Source organism: Podarcis gaigeae (genome assembly GCF_964106915.1).
Source record: "Podarcis gaigeae genome assembly, chromosome: 3".
NCBI lineage: Eukaryota > Metazoa > Chordata > Lepidosauria > Squamata > Lacertidae > Podarcis > Podarcis gaigeae.
Genome location: NC_139680.1, coordinates 54132397 through 54152446, shown reverse-complemented (window position 1 = coordinate 54152446; position 20050 = coordinate 54132397). Strand labels below are relative to the sequence as shown.

General features: G+C 39.3%; 1 protein-coding gene across 8 annotated transcripts in view; it reads left to right on the top strand.

The window, feature by feature from the left end:
* Positions 1–20050, top strand: part of CEP85L (centrosomal protein 85L) — a 106450-nt gene that overhangs the window by 68117 nt on the left and 18283 nt on the right. For 4 of the 8 annotated variants that reach the window (XM_083731168.1, XM_083731171.1, XM_083731170.1 and 1 more), the window contains 5 exons: positions 7870–7991; positions 15193–15310; positions 16236–16418; positions 17935–18087; positions 19766–19920. In XM_083731168.1, the coding sequence (XP_083587294.1) occupies positions 7870–7991; positions 15193–15310; positions 16236–16418; positions 17935–18087; positions 19766–19920 (731 nt within the window). The remainder of the gene's footprint in view (positions 1–7869; positions 7992–15192; positions 15311–16235; positions 16419–17934; positions 18088–19765; positions 19921–20050) is intronic. The other 4 variants (XM_083731169.1, XM_083731173.1, XM_083731175.1 and 1 more) reach the window with 1 other exon arrangement.

Sequence of the window (20050 nt, the reverse complement as noted above, 5' to 3'; positions counted from 1 at the left end):
TACGCATAATTCCTTCATGTTGGCACATCCCAGATGTCTCAGATATAAATAGTAATAAATAAATGCACACTGGAGAATCAAGTCTTAACTTTTGGAAACATAAGAATTAACTGCTGATGCAGTTGTTATAAATGGATCTGGGCAAGATTCTGGGAGGCACTATGGTAAGACAGGTTTAGCAATATGTGTTAATTTGCTTCCTGTGTCATCTTCTGAGCTTCTTTGTGGCCACAAGTAAACAAAATACTGTATATCCTTTTCCTTCTCCTCATTTTTGTTTCATGTTAAAAGCCTTTAGGATGCATGATTATAAGAAAAATCTATATAAACCAGGGATGGCCAACCCATAGCCCTCCAACAAATCACATCATACTTCACAGGTCTGCTGGGGCTGGTGGAGTTGGAGTCTAGCAACACCTGGAAGTCACAGTTCACCACCTCTGATCTAGACCATAACTGCTTCTCACACATTTAAATGAGGAGTGCATTTTAATGAGTTCCCATCCATGTCTACAAACATGCACACATGTAAAATGAGAGACTCTACAGGCATCCAGTTTTAGAAAACCTGTAGATGACATAGCCACTTTGGCCATTTAAGGGTCTTTGAACTAGTTACATGTTTTCTCATGCTCACTGTTACATTTTCAGGGATTTTCATTCATGAGCACAACTTCTACTCATGCAAGGCAGCCTTTGAATTCCTGTAAAGATGGTAGACACAGGTTTTCCTCGGATGGCCTTTATCAAGCTGCTGACTTTTAAAAGTCAAGTGTCCTATCAAGCGCCCTTCATGGTGTCAAGTGGTAGAGGTTAGGTTTTTTTTGGAACAGAGCCAAATCGTTAAGCCCTTTCACTTATTCCCCACAATAAATTACTTGACAATTTTTCCGTTTTCTTCACGGCCTTCTTGCAATTACAACAGTTACAGAGCCTAAGACGTTGATTGCTTTTCCGGACGGTAATAGTCACATTGGTAGCAGGTGGGTCCTCCTTCTCCTTGTGCATTTGCTCCTTACCAGTCCTGCTGCGTTCTTGACGGAACACTTCATCTGATTGTCATAGTGCTCCACATGCCTAATCTGTAATCAAGACTGCACTATGTTTTCCTGTCTATCCAAGAAAATGCTACATTTTATTTGATTCTTTGATGTTGAATTCATGGCAGCCGTGGGTTTTTTTTGTTTTTTGGGGGGATCCTTTTCATACTTTGGTTAGATAATAGAATCCTGCTCTCTAAGTAACTGCATTTGACAGCATCTAGGCTCTCCCCTTCTCTTGGAAGTGCTGGATGTCCCTCCATTGATGAGTTGAAGAATGCCATCAACTCTCAGGCATGTGGTGAAGCCCCAGGACAGGACAGAATCCCAACAGAAGGGCTGAAAGCCAGTTTCAGTTCCTTCCTCATGACACATCTCCATGGCCACATCTTGCATTGTTGGGAACAGGGATGTGCACCACAAGACATGTGTGACTCCAGCATTGCAAACCTCTACAAGAACAATTGTGACCACCATTATTGTATCAACTATCATGAAATCTCCCTGCTAAGTACTGTGGGGAAAGCTTTCACCTGTGTAAATCTCAACAGATTACAGCTACTCACTAATAGGGTGTATTGTCACAATGTGGGTTTAGAGCTCAGAGGTCAACATTGACCTGATTTTCTCACTGTGCTGGCTGCAGGAAAAATGCTAAGAGCAGAGATACTCCTTGTGCTCCACCTTCATAGACCTGATGAAGGCCTTTGACCTCATCAGCATTGGTGACCACATGCTACCCAGAGTGGCTGGGGCAACCCAGTCAGATGGGTGGGGTACAATTATTATTATTATTATTGTTATTATTATTATTTGTTATTATTGCTTGAGATGGTAGACCATTTTGTCAAACTGGACTCCACCAGTACCAGCAACCTTTTCATCAATGCTAAGCTGGACAAGGGTATCGGCAAGGCAGCTATTGCAATGGCTTGCCTCTCCAAAAAGGTATGGAAGAGTGTGATGCTAACATCCAATACCAATATCTGGTCTACCAGGCTTGTGTGTTGAGCATTCTGTTTTATGAAAGTGAATCCTGGGCAATTTACAACCACCAGGAGCGACTCCTCAATGCCTTCCATATGTGCTGTGTTAGGAAGATTTTGGGCATCTCATGGCAGGACAGAGTCTCAGACAAAGATGTCTTCTCCCAAGCCCATATTCCCAGCATGTTCACCCTTATGCCTTAGCAACATTTACACTGGCTTGGTCATGTCCACAGAATGGAAGCTGGCAAGATCTCCAAGGACATGTTCTACAGAGTGATGGTTTCAGGCACTAGGCCTGTTGCCAGATCCAAGTCTGCATCACAAAGCTATCTGCAAATGTGACATGAATGCTGCTGACATCAACCCTGCCTTATGGGAATCCTCTGCAGACTATCGCAGTGCCTGGTGACAGTCAGGTTGTGTATCAACAGCAGTGGCCAGAGGAATGATTACTGGGAAGAATCACCATGGTGCATCTGCTGCAGCAAAATCAGATGCCTTCATCCACCCCACCTGCAATAAAACATGTTTCTCCCTTATCTCATAGAATCATAGAGTTGGAAGCAACCACAAGGGCCATCGAGTCCAACCCCCTGCCAAGCAGGAAACACCATCAGAGCACTCCTGACATATGGTTGTCAAGCCTCTGCTTAAAGACCTCCAAAGAAGGAGACTCCACCACACTCCTTGGCAGCAAATTCCACTGTCGAACAGCTCTTACTGTCAGGAAGTTCTTCCTAATGTTTAGGTGGAATCTTCTTTCTTGTAGTTTGGATCCATTGCTCCGTGTCCGCTTCTGTGGAGCAGCAGAAAACAACCTTTCTTCCTCCTCTATGTGACATCCTTTTATATATTTGAACATGGCTATCATATCACCCCTTAACCTCCTCTTCTCCAGGCTAAACATGCCCAGCTCCCTCAGCCGTTCCTCATAAGGCATCATTTCCAGGCCTTTGACCATTTTGGTTGCCCTCCTCTGGACACGTTCCAGCTTGTCAGTGTCCTTCTTGAACTGTGGTGCCCAGAACTGGACACAGTACTCCAGGTGAGGTCTGACCAGAGCAGAATACAGTGGCACTATTACTTCCCTTGATCTAGATGCTATGCTCCTATTGATGCAGCCCAGAATTGCATTGGCTTTTTTAGCTGCCGCGTGACACTGTTGGCTCATGTCAAGTTTGTGGTCAACCAAGACTCCTAGATCCTTTTCACATGTACTGCTCTCAAGCCAGGTGTCACCCATCTTGTATTTGTGCCTCTCATTTTTTTTGCCCAAGTGCAATACTTTACATTTCTCCCTGTTAAAATTCATCTTGTTTGTTTTGGCCCAGTTCTCTAATCTGTCAAGGTCGTTTTGAAGTGTGATCCTGTCCTCTGGGTGGGGTGTTAGCCACCCCTCCCAGTTTGGTGTCATCTGCAAATTTGATCAGGATGCCACAGCTGGTGCTGTAAAACTCCAGTGGTTTGACTTTACCCTTGAAAGGTGCACTCTTCCATTGCCTCCTAAGACAGATACCAACAAGTAACTTCTAAATCTGAAGGAGTCTGAATCATTATTAAGGACATTTTTTAAAATTTGTGCATGCAACACTTGGAAAGCCCTCCATTGCACTTTGGCATTGCGTTACACATGAGTACATATTAATATGTCACTGGCATATACGTTCACAGTACTTCTTATAGAAGACTGAGAGAAGAGCTGTCGTTAAAGTGTATTTGTATGTTGTATGTATGTAGGCCACAGGCAACCCAAAGATTTCTTTTGTTTTCAGTCAACCAAAACAGTTGACATTTCTTGATCTTTGAGTTAACAGTAGTGCTAACACCAGATGATTATTATATCATTACTAATATTAGTATTAGTATACATTCTTGTTTACTGTTAAGTTCCCTTGATCGTGGTGTTTTGCTGTATAACATGCTAAACACATTTCAAAGAAGGTGATAGTTTGTAAAGATCACTAGAGAATTCGAATGTAATGGGAAGATAATATGAACACTTATTAAAACAAGTGCTTCTATACTTAGGACAGACCTTCTGTTATCTCTGGAAAATTCCAGACACACTTGCTCTGAACGTCATCTGAAGTGCCACCTAGAAGTGTTGTCCATAATATTGGCCAGAATATAAGTGGAAGGCTTTCTGGCAAATGTGTTGCTGACTTTGGTGCAGGGCTTAAAGGAATTGTCCCCCCCTCCATTTGTTTTAACATTATGTGTTAAGTTTTTTAGCTGGTCCATAGGTATGTAGTATGAGTCACCCCGCTGGAGACACTTCTGTCACTGAAGTGTACTGGCTCCAGGAGGTGTCATAAAAGAAGATGAATTAGATAAATCACAAATGAGATAAAAATAGTATTTTTTCCCTCTCGTAGTTTAGCTAGGATTACAGTGACTCTTTTTCTGAAGGGCGGGGGGCATTTCTTGGAAAACTGCTTAACCTGGAAAGTAGAAGCAGAATGGGTAACTATGTAACACTGAACAAAAATGAAGGCGCAAGTGCCTCTATTAGCTATTTACAGTGTTCCATCAGTTTGTGGAATCAGTGGACAAATTTACACTAAAATTGTGTCATTTAGAAGCCCATGATGGAAACACTCTGCTAGTGTTTAATTTAGCTTTCTGCATTTCTCTTAAAATAGCCACTTGTGTTTGTCAAATTCTCTATCATTATATAGAGGCAAAGACTGGTCTTTCATTCTGCATGAGTGATATTGGCTGCTAGTTGGGTATTTGCAACATGGAATGGTAGCTTCCAGCATTCCAGTAGTGTTCCAGGGTGTGGTCATAACAGCTGTAATTTCCTTGTATTTTGGAACTTGCATGAACATGGGAGGCCCTTAACACAGCATGTTGAACTAAAAGGTTTTTTGTTAATTGACTACACATATGTTTAGTATTGAGAAATCAGTTCCCAAGTGCAAAATCTAATACACAAAATGGGCAGCATGGAACTTAGCAATTTTCCAGAAGGTTGCTTCTTTTATCAGCTGGAGTGCTTTAATGAGAGGCATGTGAACATAATCTGTTCATGTGCCCTCTGAAAGTCAAAGGCAGGCTCATAGATCCATGTAGATGGCACAATGATGATACTACAAAACATAGCACTGTTGCTTCAAAGCCCTCACTAGGATGCTGGCAGTGAAGAGCTGCTGTCTGGAAGTGGCCTTAGAGGGAAAAGCAGGGTGGTGGTGGTAATAGCACACAGGCTTCACCACTGAGCGGAAGCACAATCTGTGGAACCTAAAAGAAAGGTGTGTGCATCCAGTAGGCACTATTCCATTGATCTCTCTCTAATTTAAAGGGGCAATAGGATCAGAAACTGAAATAATTTTGTGTCACCTATTTCAGTCCCCAGCAGTGGAAGGCTTCATTTAAATTCACCATTCTTTTAGGGACCTTGCACTGTTTGCCAACCTAAATATGTGTTGATGCAATATGAGACCATTGCTTGCTTTTTTTAAAGCTGTTCTTTCAATAATTGGAATGCCTTTATATCAAGGGTGGGGAACATCTTGCCTGCAGGCCAGACTTGGACCACCAGGCCATTTCCCCTAAAGATGCTCACCTGCCCCGTAGCTGATGTTATAGGTGTTGTCCGGTGTGGGGCAGGTATCAACGTTGCCACAAAAGGATAATTGGGAAAGTGAGCTCCCGGTTGTTCCTTTGCTGGAGCAAGGCACACACACACTCACACCGCTTCCCCTCCTCCACAGGAGAGGGCAACTTCTTCAATAGCTTCAGGCAGCTTCCATTGAAACCACTGCTAAAACAGCTTTCCATCTCCATTTTAGTGGTTTCAGTGGAAACAGCTTGTTGCTATCAGAGCAAGGCAATACTTGAAAATGGTTCTCATGATCTCTTTAACTTTTCTTTTCCTAGGGCAATTGCTCTGTCCTTCACCCATTTACTATGCATACTGTATGTTCCAAATACTATCTTTGTTATATTCTGGATTGCCTATGGTGCGCTTTCATGGTTAAAATGTGGAAACCAAAGCTGAAGACACAGATGGATATCAAAGCCTCACCTGTGTATAGAGTAATACTTGAAGTTTCATATATTTACAGATTTTTAAAAACCTTCTATTGTGCTTTTTTCTGTCATACTAAACTCAAAAAGCAGTTCAGCTATAATCCTCAAAGAGCTTACTTTTAGAATTGAACAGTTGTCTTTTTAGGAATTCTTCACAATTAAAAATAAATAAAGAGTTGATTGGATCCTTTAGAATTCTAACATCAATATTTAAGAATACCAGGTACTCTTGTCTTTCAGTAACATAGAATTTAATCTGCTTAGGAACCTGCTGTGTGTATTCAACACCATGTGTTCTATATGAATCAAGAGTGCCTTTGTTGTTCTGGGCTGTATCAAGGGAAGTATATTTATAGCACTAGGGGTGGAAGAGTTGGATGCAAGTAGTGGAAAAATCAAGTGTGTGCTTTGGAACAAGGAGCAAAAACAATTACGTCTGAACACGAAAGTTTCTTTGAAAACAACACAAGTACAGGTGGTAAATTCAGTGTTGCATTAGTACGAATGTTCTGTCTGGACAAGCATTTCAGCTTGCCAGAAGGAACAATCCCCTCTCTCCTCCCCCTTACTATGCTGTTCTGAGAATTCTCCCAACCCTGCTGGATCCAATTGAGGGGAGAGAGAGGAAAGCCCCACTGGGGCTCCTTAGATGAATCCCACCCAGAATGTGGAACTAGTCTGATCCTGAACTGGTCTGATCCAGCCACTTTCTTCTTGGGTTCTTGTCCCTCCCCGCAAACTTCTTTAAGTTTACATATTCGTAATAGCATTTTATCTTGGGTTTTTTGAACTCTTACAGTCCATCAGTTGATTTTATGAGAAGCAAGAGATACCTATTTATATGCTAAAAGAAAACCATATTGTTTTATTCACCCTAGGACAGAAACTAATCTAAAACTCACTGAATCCCTTAATAACCTAAAGCCATTCCTTTTGTTCCTGGGTGGCATTTCTTCCAAGCATATGTACCTATTGGATTGAAAGCAAAAATTCCCAGTAACATGTGTTTTATAAGGGTTTGGAATTGACTTTTAACATGTGGCGGCTTGCCCAGTTACTGATAAGGAAGTGCTACTTGTATATAGTTAAACCTGTATGAATAAGGATTGTGGTGTAATTCCAATTTACACGCCACTTTTTTGCACAACCATATTCTTTTGAAATAGATAGCAACTAAAAATAGCAACTTCATGTCCTCACCAAGTATCAAGATTTACTTTTTAAATCACTCTCACCATAAAAGTAAAGTTGAAGAATGAGGCCATTATTTTAATGGTGTCTATAATGCAGCAGCTGACCATGGGGTGGAGTGGAGGTGCTTACCTGGCAGCTGGGTTGCGGCTGCTTACGAGGAGGGGTGCACAGAGCATTCCAGCAGACCTGTTGATGCATTTACACTATGCCTCAGCATGGCATTATACTACAAGATATGCTTTCACTGACTCCTACTAAGCAGCACAGACTGTCAATGGCATAGCTGATACGAGGCAAGATGCTTTATTTGTGCCCTCAGATAATAAACTAGTGAAAAATCACACAAAAAGAAGCCAGTGTGAGACTTCAGTTAGCTTTCACTTACATCAAAGAACAAAGCAAGGAAATGTTGCAGATGAAGACTTTATAAATGGCAAAACTACTGTTTGCCAGGTTTCTGTTTCCTCTAGGAAGACCAAAGGAAGGACCGCTTTCCAATACGCTTTCTAAACATACATTTCTCTCAACTAAGCACTTTTAAATGTATAAATGGGTGAGTAAGTGTTGTTTTTCTGCTCTTTGACAATATTATTTTGCACATTTCTTCCCAGGTTCTGAGTGGATCATCTCATCAGAGTTACCCAGCAGCAGGCTTTCAGGATTTCAACAATTGGGAATCCCTGATGAAAATCAAAGAAGGATTGCTAAGGCAAAAAGAGATTGTGATTGATCGGTGAGTAAACTCTATGTTACCTCCAGTTGCTTGGAGGTTGCCTTGTAAATTGGTTGAGTGTCCCAGAGACTGATTTCCAAAAATGATTATGTGCCCCCAACAAACAAACAAACAAACAAACAAACAAACAAACAAACAAACATGAAAGATGAGTACAAGGGTTTCACATCAAATTTCACAAATAGCTGAACAGTAGAAATGGCCAGGAGAAGGATTGAAAAAACATCAGGTATCATCATGTTAATCAGTGGTACCAGATATAGTTCTGAAATTATAAAGCTGCCTTTTATTGTCAGACGGTTGGTTCGTCTTGCCTCTGACTGTTCTCCAAGGTTGCTTTTCCCAAGCACTGCGGCCAGTCTTGTTTGACTGAGATACCAGGGATTGACTCTGGGATCTTTCATATACAAAGCATTAAGATATAGAACTTCTGGGTATCACACTTCAAAAGAGATATCATAGAGTTAGACATGGTAGAGAAAGGGACAGGGGTTTGAGTACCTTCCATATGAGGGAAAGCTGAAATGTTTGTGGACTTTTAATTATAACAAAAGAAGAATTTGGGGAGGAAAATTGATGGAAGTTCATAAATAATGAATAGCATTGAGAAAGAGAAACACTATTCCCTCTTGGTAAAAGAAATTCAGCACATAACACACAATTGATTCATGGCATTCTTGAGTCATGGAGAATTGATGAAACCATTGTATTTGTCTCAGGAGTATTGCTTAATTGGGAATCTAACAGACAGAACAGAGTTAACAGGTGCACCCATGCTAGAGTTTACAGATTTCTGTGTGAGCAGGATGCAAAATTAGGAATGAGCCTCAAGTCTTTTACATTATGAATCAGTTACATAGTGTGTATTGCATTCAAGTGCATGGAACCCCATATAGTAACTGTGAATACCATACAGTACCATACAAGAGCCTCTAATTTTCTAGTAAGTAATCAAATCTTGATATATTGACAGCATTTCCTGTTTAATATTCTTCTCCAGCTCTATGGCTCTCAGCAGAGTTGATGTATCTAGAGCAGAGATTTTCAACCTTTTTGAGTCCACAGCTCCCTTGACCAACTACGGTACATTATTTCTGCGGCACCCCTGTGGGGCTCAGGAGCCCAGTTATGTTACCCCTTGCCTGCAGAGCTGGCAGCCTCTCAGCCTCTTTCAAATGCTCAGCCTCCTCTCCAGTCTCCTTGGGAGTCCTCCAGGAAGCTACTGCTGCCGTCTCTGATCTCTGAGCTGCCCCAAAGAGAGCTTATAGCCAGGGCTGCTGCAGTAAATAGCTGTGCAAGTCTTGGGGAGGCAGAGACGTGAGAGGAGGGAGGGAAGGAAGGAGGGACAGAGGCCAGTATTGCCTGCTGCACCCCTAACCATCATTCAAGGTACCCAGGATGCAACGGCACACTGATTGAAAACCACTGATCTGGAGGATTGATCTAGCATATTTGACATGAATATGGTATCCTTGCAATTTGTGCTTTCAAAATTGATAGCAGTCCCATCTTTAACGGATCCTAACCTCATCAAGGTTTTCACAGATGTCACGAGAGCACTTTCTAGGTAACAGAAACAAATTCAAAGTTTTTTTCATTTGGTAGTTCCCATTTTTGTGTGTACTTTTATTGCTAAAGTCAATAGGATGAGGCCTATTGCACAGCATTGTTTACCAAAGGCTCACTAACCTCCTTGTGGACTTTTAACTTAATTTGTGTAAGAAATGTTTGATACTGTTGCCAAACAAGTTGCAAATTATACTTAGATGTTATAGTGGAATGGGTCCCTTTTCCTTTGTAACCGCCTATGGTCACTTGGAAGGGGGGGGGGTGGCCCTGTATAGCACTCATTGTAATGTGACAAGCTACAATAAGTGTGATCAGAAGTGCTATGAGCTTGCATAGGGGTCCCCAGCCCCTTCTCACTTGCCTCAACAAAAATGCAAAAAAAGAGAAGAAGCACAGGTTAATACTGCTGGATTGGCATGCTGAGAATATGGAAACTAAAAAGAGTTAGTCACATAGTAAAGGAATATGATTACCCCAGAAACTGCCAAAATAGGTAGGTTTGAGAATGCTGTCAGTAACATAAAATAAAATTCTTAACACTCCGGTCTGGTCATGTGTTTTGGTTCAGTGAAAGAGAGATAGGTTCATGACTCTATGATGGATGAGTGAGCTCCTTTAAGAATATGGAGCTCACATTAATACTACATTTTATTTTAGGGGTAGTCTAGTTACAGTTTTTATAATGCATCAAGAAAGAAAGAAAGAAAGAAAGAAAGAAAGAAAGAAAGAAAGAAAGAAAGAAAAAAAGAAAGAAAAAAAGAAAGAAAAAAAGAAAGCAAGCAAAACAGAATTTAACAAATGTGCAAGCATTTTACTCCCTTCTGTCTAAGCTAGAGAAGGGTTATTTCTTGTTTTGTTTCATTTTGCTGTACGTGACTTCTTTTGATTAGTTAAAAAAAATTGAATACCACATGACTTTTTAACACTAGAGGGAGCAATGGATTCTTGTATGGTTTTAAGTAGTATATTTGCTGCTTCACTCTATTGAAAGCATATACACATTACAACTATTGTCTTGTAACACTTGGGATTGTTCTGACCTTGATTGGCCATTGCATGCTATGCATTTCCAACGCTCATGCTGGCTGGCAGTGTCGGTTTGGCAAGGATTGCCTAGAATGGTAGTGTGAATAAATGCCAAATGCTAAACGTATGACATAACTCTCTGAAAATAATAGCACACTCATCAACAATTGCTACGTTCTTTTCTAAACAGCTTAGGGACACTCAAAGGGCTTTTAAGGGAAGGTAAATACAAAGCTTAGGATTTGAGGGAAGAGATCTCATTCCACAGGGCATAATGATGTTTGAAATTCTGAAACAGCTGCTGAATCCTTGGCTTAGTGCCACTATTAGAACTGTGGTTGACTAATAACTAATTCCCTGACCATTGAAATGGATACTTTTGGGGTTTGGGGTCTCGTGAACAAAATACTGTTTCATTACAAGGGTTAGAACCTTGTGCTGGGTATAACTTAATTCTGTACATGCCTACCCAGAAGTAAGTCTGATTTAAATTGCAGGTCAGATGGCAGCAAAATTGTTCAGAAGCAGGTATCTTCTATATCTATCTATCTATCTATCTATCTATCTATCTATCTATCTATCATCTATCTATCTATCTATCATCTATCTATCTATCATCTATCTATCTGGTGCCTCGCAAGACGAAATTAATCCGTTCCGTGATTCCCTTCATCTAGCGGTTTTTTCGTCTTGCAAAGCAAGCCCATTGACAGCTTAGCGGATTAGCACTATTAGCGGTCTAGCGGCTTTTAGCGATCAGCTGAGAAGCGGCTTATCAGCGGAACAGCTGATAAGCGGCTTAGCGCTTAGGGAAAGGGCAGAAAAAAGCGAGAGAAAAACGCAGGAACTCGCAAGATTTTTTCGTCTTGCGAAGCAACCCCATAGAGAAATTTGTTTAGCGAAGCGCCTCCAAAAACGGAAAACCCTTTCGTCTAGCGGGTTTTTCGTCTTGCGAGGCGTTCGTCTTGCGGGGCACCACTGTATCTATCTATACACATACGCGCGCGCGCACACACACACACAGATGCAAATGAAATAAAACACACATTGCTTATATTTGTTTTTTTCAGCCGTCTCAGGCTCAAGTAGCACATGCAAAGCAGGTATGCATTGCAACATTTTGTTGTGGTGTCCCAACTGTATCCTTAAAAGCCATGTAAAGTCATGGCCATCACCATATTTAGGATTGTTATACGCTATGTGAAGAAATATTGTATTTTTCGCCCTATAGGACGCACTTTTCCCCCTCCAAAAATGAAGGGGAAATGTGTGTGCGTCCTATGGGGCGAATGCAGGCTTTCGCTGAAGCTTGGAGAGCGAGAGGGGTCGCTGCGCAGCGACCCCTCTCGCTCTCCAGGCTTCAGGAAGCTATCCGCAAGCCTTGGGAGCCCGGCGGGAGGTCCCGCGGGCTCGCAAGGCTTGCGGGGAGCAGCCTGCAGCCCACAAGCTCGGGGGACAGCAGGGAAGCGCAGCGCCGCCATCCCGCTGTTCCCCGACCTGGTTTGGATTCCCTTGACCTGGTTTTTTTGGGGGGGGAAATTTCCTTTATTCCCCCCCCCCCCAGTGCGCCCTATGGGACGAAAAATATGGCACTTTTGACATTCTACTTGAAATACCTGAAATGAACTAAAATTATGTTTTCTATTCCTGCTGTGCTAGTTGATGTAGAAAGACTATGTGGGGACTAAACTTAATTCTGATCATACAGCTGTCAAATATGGCCGGCTGAGTTCTTGAAGATGTGCCATTAGTGCATGCAAACTGCATGTATAAACATGCTTTCTTTTATCATGCATTTATTTTTCAGGAGTTACACTGCAGTTGTAAAAGTTCTACATTAATAAGTCTATATAAAATGTTTCTGAACTGACTCAAAATTAGATTCAATACAGTTGAACTTTTACTGAACCATTTTTTAAAAAAATGTTTGTGTCTGAGCTGAAACTAAACTGGAAAGTCTAAAAATGGTAATGAAGCTAAACAGGAACTGAACATATGTTTAATTGTTTAGTTTTTGGGTTTATGAATACGGAGGGAATGTTAGTTCTTACACTAACGTTTGAACAGTGTTATCTAAAGCATATCTAAAGCAAATTAAAAAATGGGGATCTTTTCTGAGTGACTGCTTTGTCTCACAAAATCTGAGTCCCTTTGAAGCTTATTGTACTATGTTTTATTTATTTAGCAGAATTTATATACCACTTAATTTTACATAAAACTGATAAGTGGTTTACAAAGAATATGTAAAAGTTAAAGTAAATCCCATGCTGTGGGTTACTAAAACAGGAATAGGTAAAAAGATATGGCAATGTGACAAATGGTTTTACTATTTAAATATTTTTAAATGTTTAATATTTCAGTGTCAATTTTCATACAGATAAGAAAAATAAAGATAGTTTTTCAAGAGGACAGAATACACACCACAATGACAATACATATTGTCAGCTCACTCGTTCAGTAAAAGTTCAGAAAAGTTGAAACATCTTACAATTTTAAAAATTCAATATAGAGTACAATATTAAACATGGATTCAATACAGAACTATATATTTATCTATCACTACTAATTTTCTAAAAGGGCAATTCTTCCTCTCAGTTTGGCTTGTTATTTACACTATAAAAATGTTTCTTGACTTAAAAGTATAATCCTTTGCATTTGGATGCAAAGGACTGCATCTAAGTCATACTCAGAACAGATCCACTGAAATACATGGTCTTAAGGCTCATTGGTTTCATGAAGTCTGCAGCTTTGTGATTCGAGGACCCCGTTACCTGCTTGGGAATAATAAAGACACATGGACACAGCATACTAGGTTAATGGGCTAGAAAAGGCCACAGCTCAGCAGTTAAATGGTAGGGAGAGCTGGGGCGGCGACATTTGAGCGGCTAAACCACGCTCCCAAGCTGCCACCCGATTGGGTGTTCTTCTAGGAGGCATGGCACGCCAGTGATGGAGCAGGGCAGGGGCCGGCACGCCCCCTTCATAACGCGGGAAGCAGTTCCCACTCACAATCCCTCCCCTCCTGGAGGAGGAGAGGCTTTGTCAGATACAAATATTACTCAAGAGAGTGGATACTATTGGCAGGAGTCAAGTATAACTTTTGGTGATGAGACTATATTATGGGGCACAAAAGCTAACTGTTTTTAGTTTAATAGTTACAGAGATTGGTTGTTGCCACCTTACACACATGTCTGAAGAAAGGAAAGAGAATCAAATGACCCAGTAAACATTCAGACCAGCGATACCCAACCAAGCATTTCAAAAGTTCACAATTGTACCCATGCTGTTGTTACCAACTATTTCGAGAAGACTTCCCATCTATGGAACATATGAGTTCAATATAGCATATAATTCAAAAAATATGGTTTGTGTAAGAAGTAGTTTCTACTCTATAAGGGGTATAGAGGGTTAAATGGGAGAATGATCAAATGAAGACGTGGAAAACTGGAGGTACCATTAGGATGGAAGAATAGAAGCTGATAATTAGAAGAATGTAAGACAAAAAGAGAGGGGAAATACTGCAAATGTTGGAGAAAAATTATTGTTTTGAATGTTACAGAATAAGGATTCCACTCTTGTATGTAGACTCAGATCACTACATAGCAGAGACTTGAGGTCTTACTATCTGGAAAATGTTAGAATTACCTGCAGACTGGCAGACAGCCGAGTATATAGTTTCCATTGCTGCACTCTGACTAGGCTTGTGAGATCACCATGCTATCTTTTTTTAAAAGCAAAGCCCTATCATTTTGTGGTTATACAGTGAATTAATAGCAACAGCTGTTGGAGTAACAAAGGATTAAAGCAACCATACAACATTATCAGCAATGAAATGTACGTGGCACAAGGCCTTTTATTGTCAGATAACTCCAGAGATTTATAGGATTATATGTATGGTAGGGAATGTTTTTGCAGTTCATTTTGGCATCCTTTCTGAATACTTTGACAACTTTTTAAAGCTCATGTTAGATTTACTGTGAGAATTAATACTGTGAAATATAATTGCATAAGAAATAAATGAAACATTTTTGTTCTATTTTTTGCAAGCAACTTTTAGTATAGTTATGTTAATATGTGCAGGTAACAGTTGGTTATGCAAATATTGCATTGAATTCACCTATAACAAAATGGAATAGTCAGGTATATTGAGCCATTGCATATTACAGGGGATGGTTGAAGCCTTCACGGAATCAAACAGCTTTCTGTTGGCATATGGACACCGATTGTATACAGCCCATCATATTTTAACAAAAGTGACATATAGTCCCAAGTCTTCAATTTAGAGTTCTGATAGCACCGTGAAGGCATACCAGGCCTCCATTAACCTTAGGAGGAGCAGCAAGTGATCTGCTTCAGTTCACAAAGAGCTGCCAAATGCACTGAAGGGAATCAGGAGGTCCCCACAGGCAGGAATCTTCTATATCCACACTAGAGCTAATGTACCATACCAGAATGTTGATCTGGTCATGGCAGTTTCACTTCCATAGTTAATACAAAGTTGTGGAACAACTTTGAGATGAATCAACAAGAGGGTGAAAATGGAAATACTGAGAAGCATGATTCAAGTTTCATGTGTTCTTTGTTTCTGTTCTTTTATGAATTACAGGCAGAACCAGCAAATTAACCTTTTATATCAGAAAATAAGGGAGAATGAACTCCGAGCTCAGCAAGCAAGGCTTGGGCATATTGTGAATTGTGAAGACCCTTACATGAGTAGTTTCCAGGTATGAATTATTTATTATTATTATTATTATTATTATTATTATTATTATTATTATATCATGAGGATGGTCTGCACACACCTGTTATTATGAAAGGCAAGCCCAGACTCATCTCATAGTAACTTGTATTACATTTGGAGAAGTGCAAAAAAAGTTTTGCCTTCCAGACAAATCAAATTATGGTTAAACACATAGCCGTATTGGAGCAGTCTTATATATTATAATTTTAAATCAATTCAGTGCATGTGTTGTTACTACCCCCTTGCATTTCAAAACTAGTATCTCATTACATTTTATAAGCTTGGGATTTAAAACACCTCAGATACAAAAGTGAAGAGATACATATTAATGAAATAATTATTTGTGTTGCATCATGAAAGAATCCAAGTAGCTATACTATTTCAGAATGTAGGTTAGAGGTTTTATTCTTGATATATGGTTTGAGAAAGCGACTATGACAATTCCACCCCATAAGGTTAAGTTTTGTGAAACTTCTTTCACTGTGTTTGGAGGGGAGGACTAAAGGTGGGAGGGAGCTGACCTGACATGGTTCGTTGTACATGATGAATTGCATAACTCATTTTCGTTTTTGTTTCATGCTCAGATGCATATTTTTTTATTTATAAAACTACTTATAGACCCCGTCCCCTACATAAAATATCAGTGCACTATACAAAATATGCAAGCACAACAAAACATAAAATACCACAAAATACAAATAATATGCTGGGATATCAACTAGATGTGTGCTATAGCTCAATATTACAAACAATAGGTTCTTTGTTGTCCACTTCTGTATGTGCATTACTTAAAACAATATAGCATTCAATATGTTGTACTCTTGTTGAGTTGGCCACTCTGATCCAGGTGAAAGGTTTAGAACAGCATCTTCTCATCTGTTCCCCTTCCCTCCTTTCCTTCTTCAAAGCAGCCTCAGTATGAGAGCACAGCGATGCAGGGTCAATTTGCAGAGAGATCTGTGGCCCACTGTGAAAGGGACGAGCTGGAACGAAAGCTTGCAGCAGTGCAGAGTAAGGAGCTACAACTCAGTGAGTTTCTCAAACAAATGGCAAACAAATCCAATGAAGATAAAAAGAAGATGGAAGAAAAGGTGGGTCTTGCATTTTCCCAAATGGTTTTATTGCTGAGACAAGAACATATATTTCTCAGACAAGTTGGCTGTACTTAAGGCTTCAGAATGATCCATAGCATCTTTTTTTCTATATTCCTCTGGAGGGGAATTTTTTTTTTACTGGAGCTGCACTGCATTATCTTGAAGGATGGGACAGGGTGAATGTGTGTATTTAATTTACTTGCACCATAATCCCTCCAGTGTTACAATTGCTCTTAGTTTTTTAATCGTTAGAGCACAGAAATCATAGAGACTGAGGAAAAGTACAATTTGAGAGATTTTAGAGCAGTGCCAATTGTAGTGCATTTCACCTCATCTATTGGAGCCTCTTTCATGACCACACTACAACTAAAAAAGTCAAAATGGCAGCTAATGCAACAGCCTTTGGAACCAAGACTAGATCAGTTCTGCACATTATGAAAATGAAGCAAATAATTGCTAATGTTGTTCTTCCAAGCTGTGGAAGAAAAGGAGTTATGTAAGGCACAATCCCTCCCCCCAAAAAAACAACTTAAGAAAACAAAAACATTAAAAAACCAGCTATTATGAAATTTTCTGATGGATGTTAGTTTTGGATCATGTGCTGTTTGGATTAGGAGTATAGATTTGAAACTTTTCTTATATCTATGGCAGTCATACATCCAAGAAATAGGCCCATAGGACATATTTTGGAGAAGTTTGTGAGCCTCATTAGTGACCATTATAATTCCTTAGTTCCTCCTTATTTATCCTCTTACTTCTATTCCTGGCTGAACCTCACTCCTGGAACGGTACTGGTATTTCGGTATGCATTCAAAGGCCATGCCTAGCATGGATATTTCACATGCTGCCTTGCTTATATAATATGATACAAACTACAGAATATGTAAGCAAGTTTCAAACTCTCATAGTGACTAGTAACCAAAAGTCTACAAGGCTTTTGCAGTAGCAAATGATTAACATGAGCAGGGCTTCCTTATCCTGTAGACATTTTCTCACAGAGGCTCTTGCTCACATTTTCACATATGGGGGGTGGGCACAAAAAAATGTGGTTGACTGCTGTATGTATAAGACACTGGTAGGGATTATGTATGAAACTGCCCACGGGTCTAAAGCTCAAATCCATACAATCACAGAAGCAAAATTTTTAATTGCTCTATTTTGGAAGAAAGAAAAAAGCAAACCAATCACTTGTGTTTTATATATATGTTTTGTGGTTTCCGAACTGCTGATTTAAATAAAGGAAAAGCATCTTTAGATAAACACATCTAACTACTTTTAAACAGTAAAGAAATGTTTAGCTATGGAAATAGTCAGCAAGAGCTCTTAGCTTTTAAAAAGATAAATGACCTATAACAATCCATTTATCTTTTAAATAAAAACAGTTCTACTCCCTGCTGAGAAAATAACTTTCAGAATCTGCTGAGTTTTAAGTATCAAAGAAATCTTTCAAATTATCTTGTGCATATTTGATTCCGACCTCAAAGAATGAGATGCAATATTACTCTCTTTTTAGCTCAAAACTAGAGACAGGTACATAAGCAGCCTGAAAAAGAAATGCCAAAAAGAATCAGAGCAAAACAAAGAGAAACAGAGAAGAATTGAAACTCTTGAAAAGTACCTGGCTGACCTGCCAACACTGGATGATGTTGAAAGTCAAAGTAAACAGGTAATCTGTGTTTCACCTAGAGCTTTTGCTAAATGCATATTATGAATTGCAGAACATAATACTTGCTCACAATGTCCTTGGGTAAACATTAAAAGGTCATGACCGCCTGTAACATCTCTGCATAAGCCCTGCAGAAGTGATGGAGTGCTGCCCCAAAGCTCCTACAAAGATCTCATAATGTTGTAGTGAATTGTGCTCAATGATTTAATAAGAAATTTGCAGTTGCCAGAACTTGGAAGGTTAAATTTGTTGCTCTTCATCTATATTCTGTTCCTTTTCTGTTAAAGAAGAGAACAAATAATTATGAAAAACAGTATCTGGTTTCTTTTGTTCTTGACTGGCATAGTAATACATTGCTGCAATGTTTACATTAAGATTTTTTTATAATCATCATCATCAGACACATATCTAAGAAAAGTCAGCAGAAGTGAGAGCCTTTGTTATGCATAATTAAAAAAAATCAAAATGCAATGTAATTAATAAATTCAAGGAGACTGTTGGTTTGATCCATGATTGCAGATGTTTTATAAAACGAGAGCCCAAAAAAGGAACACCCTGGAAACAAAAAAAGGGAGATGAAGCTTCAGAAACATGCTTAAAGTGGAACCATTTATTGAAAGTTCAGTGTGCCTGCTGCATTTTGATCTATTCCCTCCTATTTTGATGAAACCTGTTTTGAACAAATGACTACAATATGTGGAATACAATTTCTAAATGGTTTTGCTCCTGAATAAAGTTATATTCCGAAACACATTGACAATGTTCCATTTTCTAATAAATTTTAAACTGTTCCATTTCTAACATCATGTTGAAGCTTTGACTCCCTTTTTGTTTGTTTCTGCTTCTCGAAGCAAACCTCCTGAGAATGGTAAAGTGTGATTGATCCATGACCTTCAGAGGTCCTGGAAACATTGCTTTGCCTCAGTCTCTCCCCCACCCTACCCTTTGTGAAATCTCCAATTTGCAAACAATATGATTCTTGAAGCATGTTAAAGAATACTATATGACAAGAAATAGGAAAAGAAATAGTTCATGATCATTTAGCACTGAGACGCAATAAAAAAGTCAGACACATCAAAAGAACTGCAAATATAACTCAATGTATCATAGTACACGGATCATTTTAAAATAACAAAAAAATACAGTCAAATGAAAGGTAGGAGGAAATACCTAAGCAACCTGATATGGACAAACAGCACTTTTGAGTTGCCAATAAAATATTGTAAAGCTGGATTCAGATTATGTAGTATTTAAGTCTTGTTTATATCAAGGCTTATGCATGATTTAAAAAAATTAAATCCTCCAATCTTCAGTGGGTCTGAATGAAAAATACTCTGATAAAGGTGTCCAAGCATCTACTGTACTTCGAATCATACGTCATTGGAATATCCATCCACATACAAACAACTGCCTATTATAATACTTGCCACTGAAGAGCAACATATGGTAACAAAGCACCTGACAATTCAGTGTCTTGTTATACACATCAGGAAGTTCAGTTATATTCTGTTCTATTAATTGCTCCAGTACTGTATTACTGTTCCAGTATTGTAAAGCATTGTATGAATAAATTAACACCACCACCACTTTGTTGGTTATTTGATCTACAGTAAACATGCTTCTATATAAAAATATTTATATTTGCTTCTATATAAAAAATATTTTGGCTTCTCTCTAGCTTCAAGTTCTTGAAGAAAAGAACAAGCAGCTGAAAGCTACTTTGGCTGAGCTCGAAAAGGCTCTAGAAGAGTCCAAAACACAGTGTAAAGAACAAGAATTGCAGCTAGTTTGTCAAAAGAAGAAAGAAAAAGAATTGGTAACAGCAGTGCAGAGGTATGAATAATTAACTTGATCTGTCGTTTATGACTCTCTAGGATCTTTCTATTCCCTTCTGCGTCAGTTTAGTTTTGGTGAAGAGATTCACGTGAACTTTGTTGTAATGTCAAATGCTAGACTGCACTAC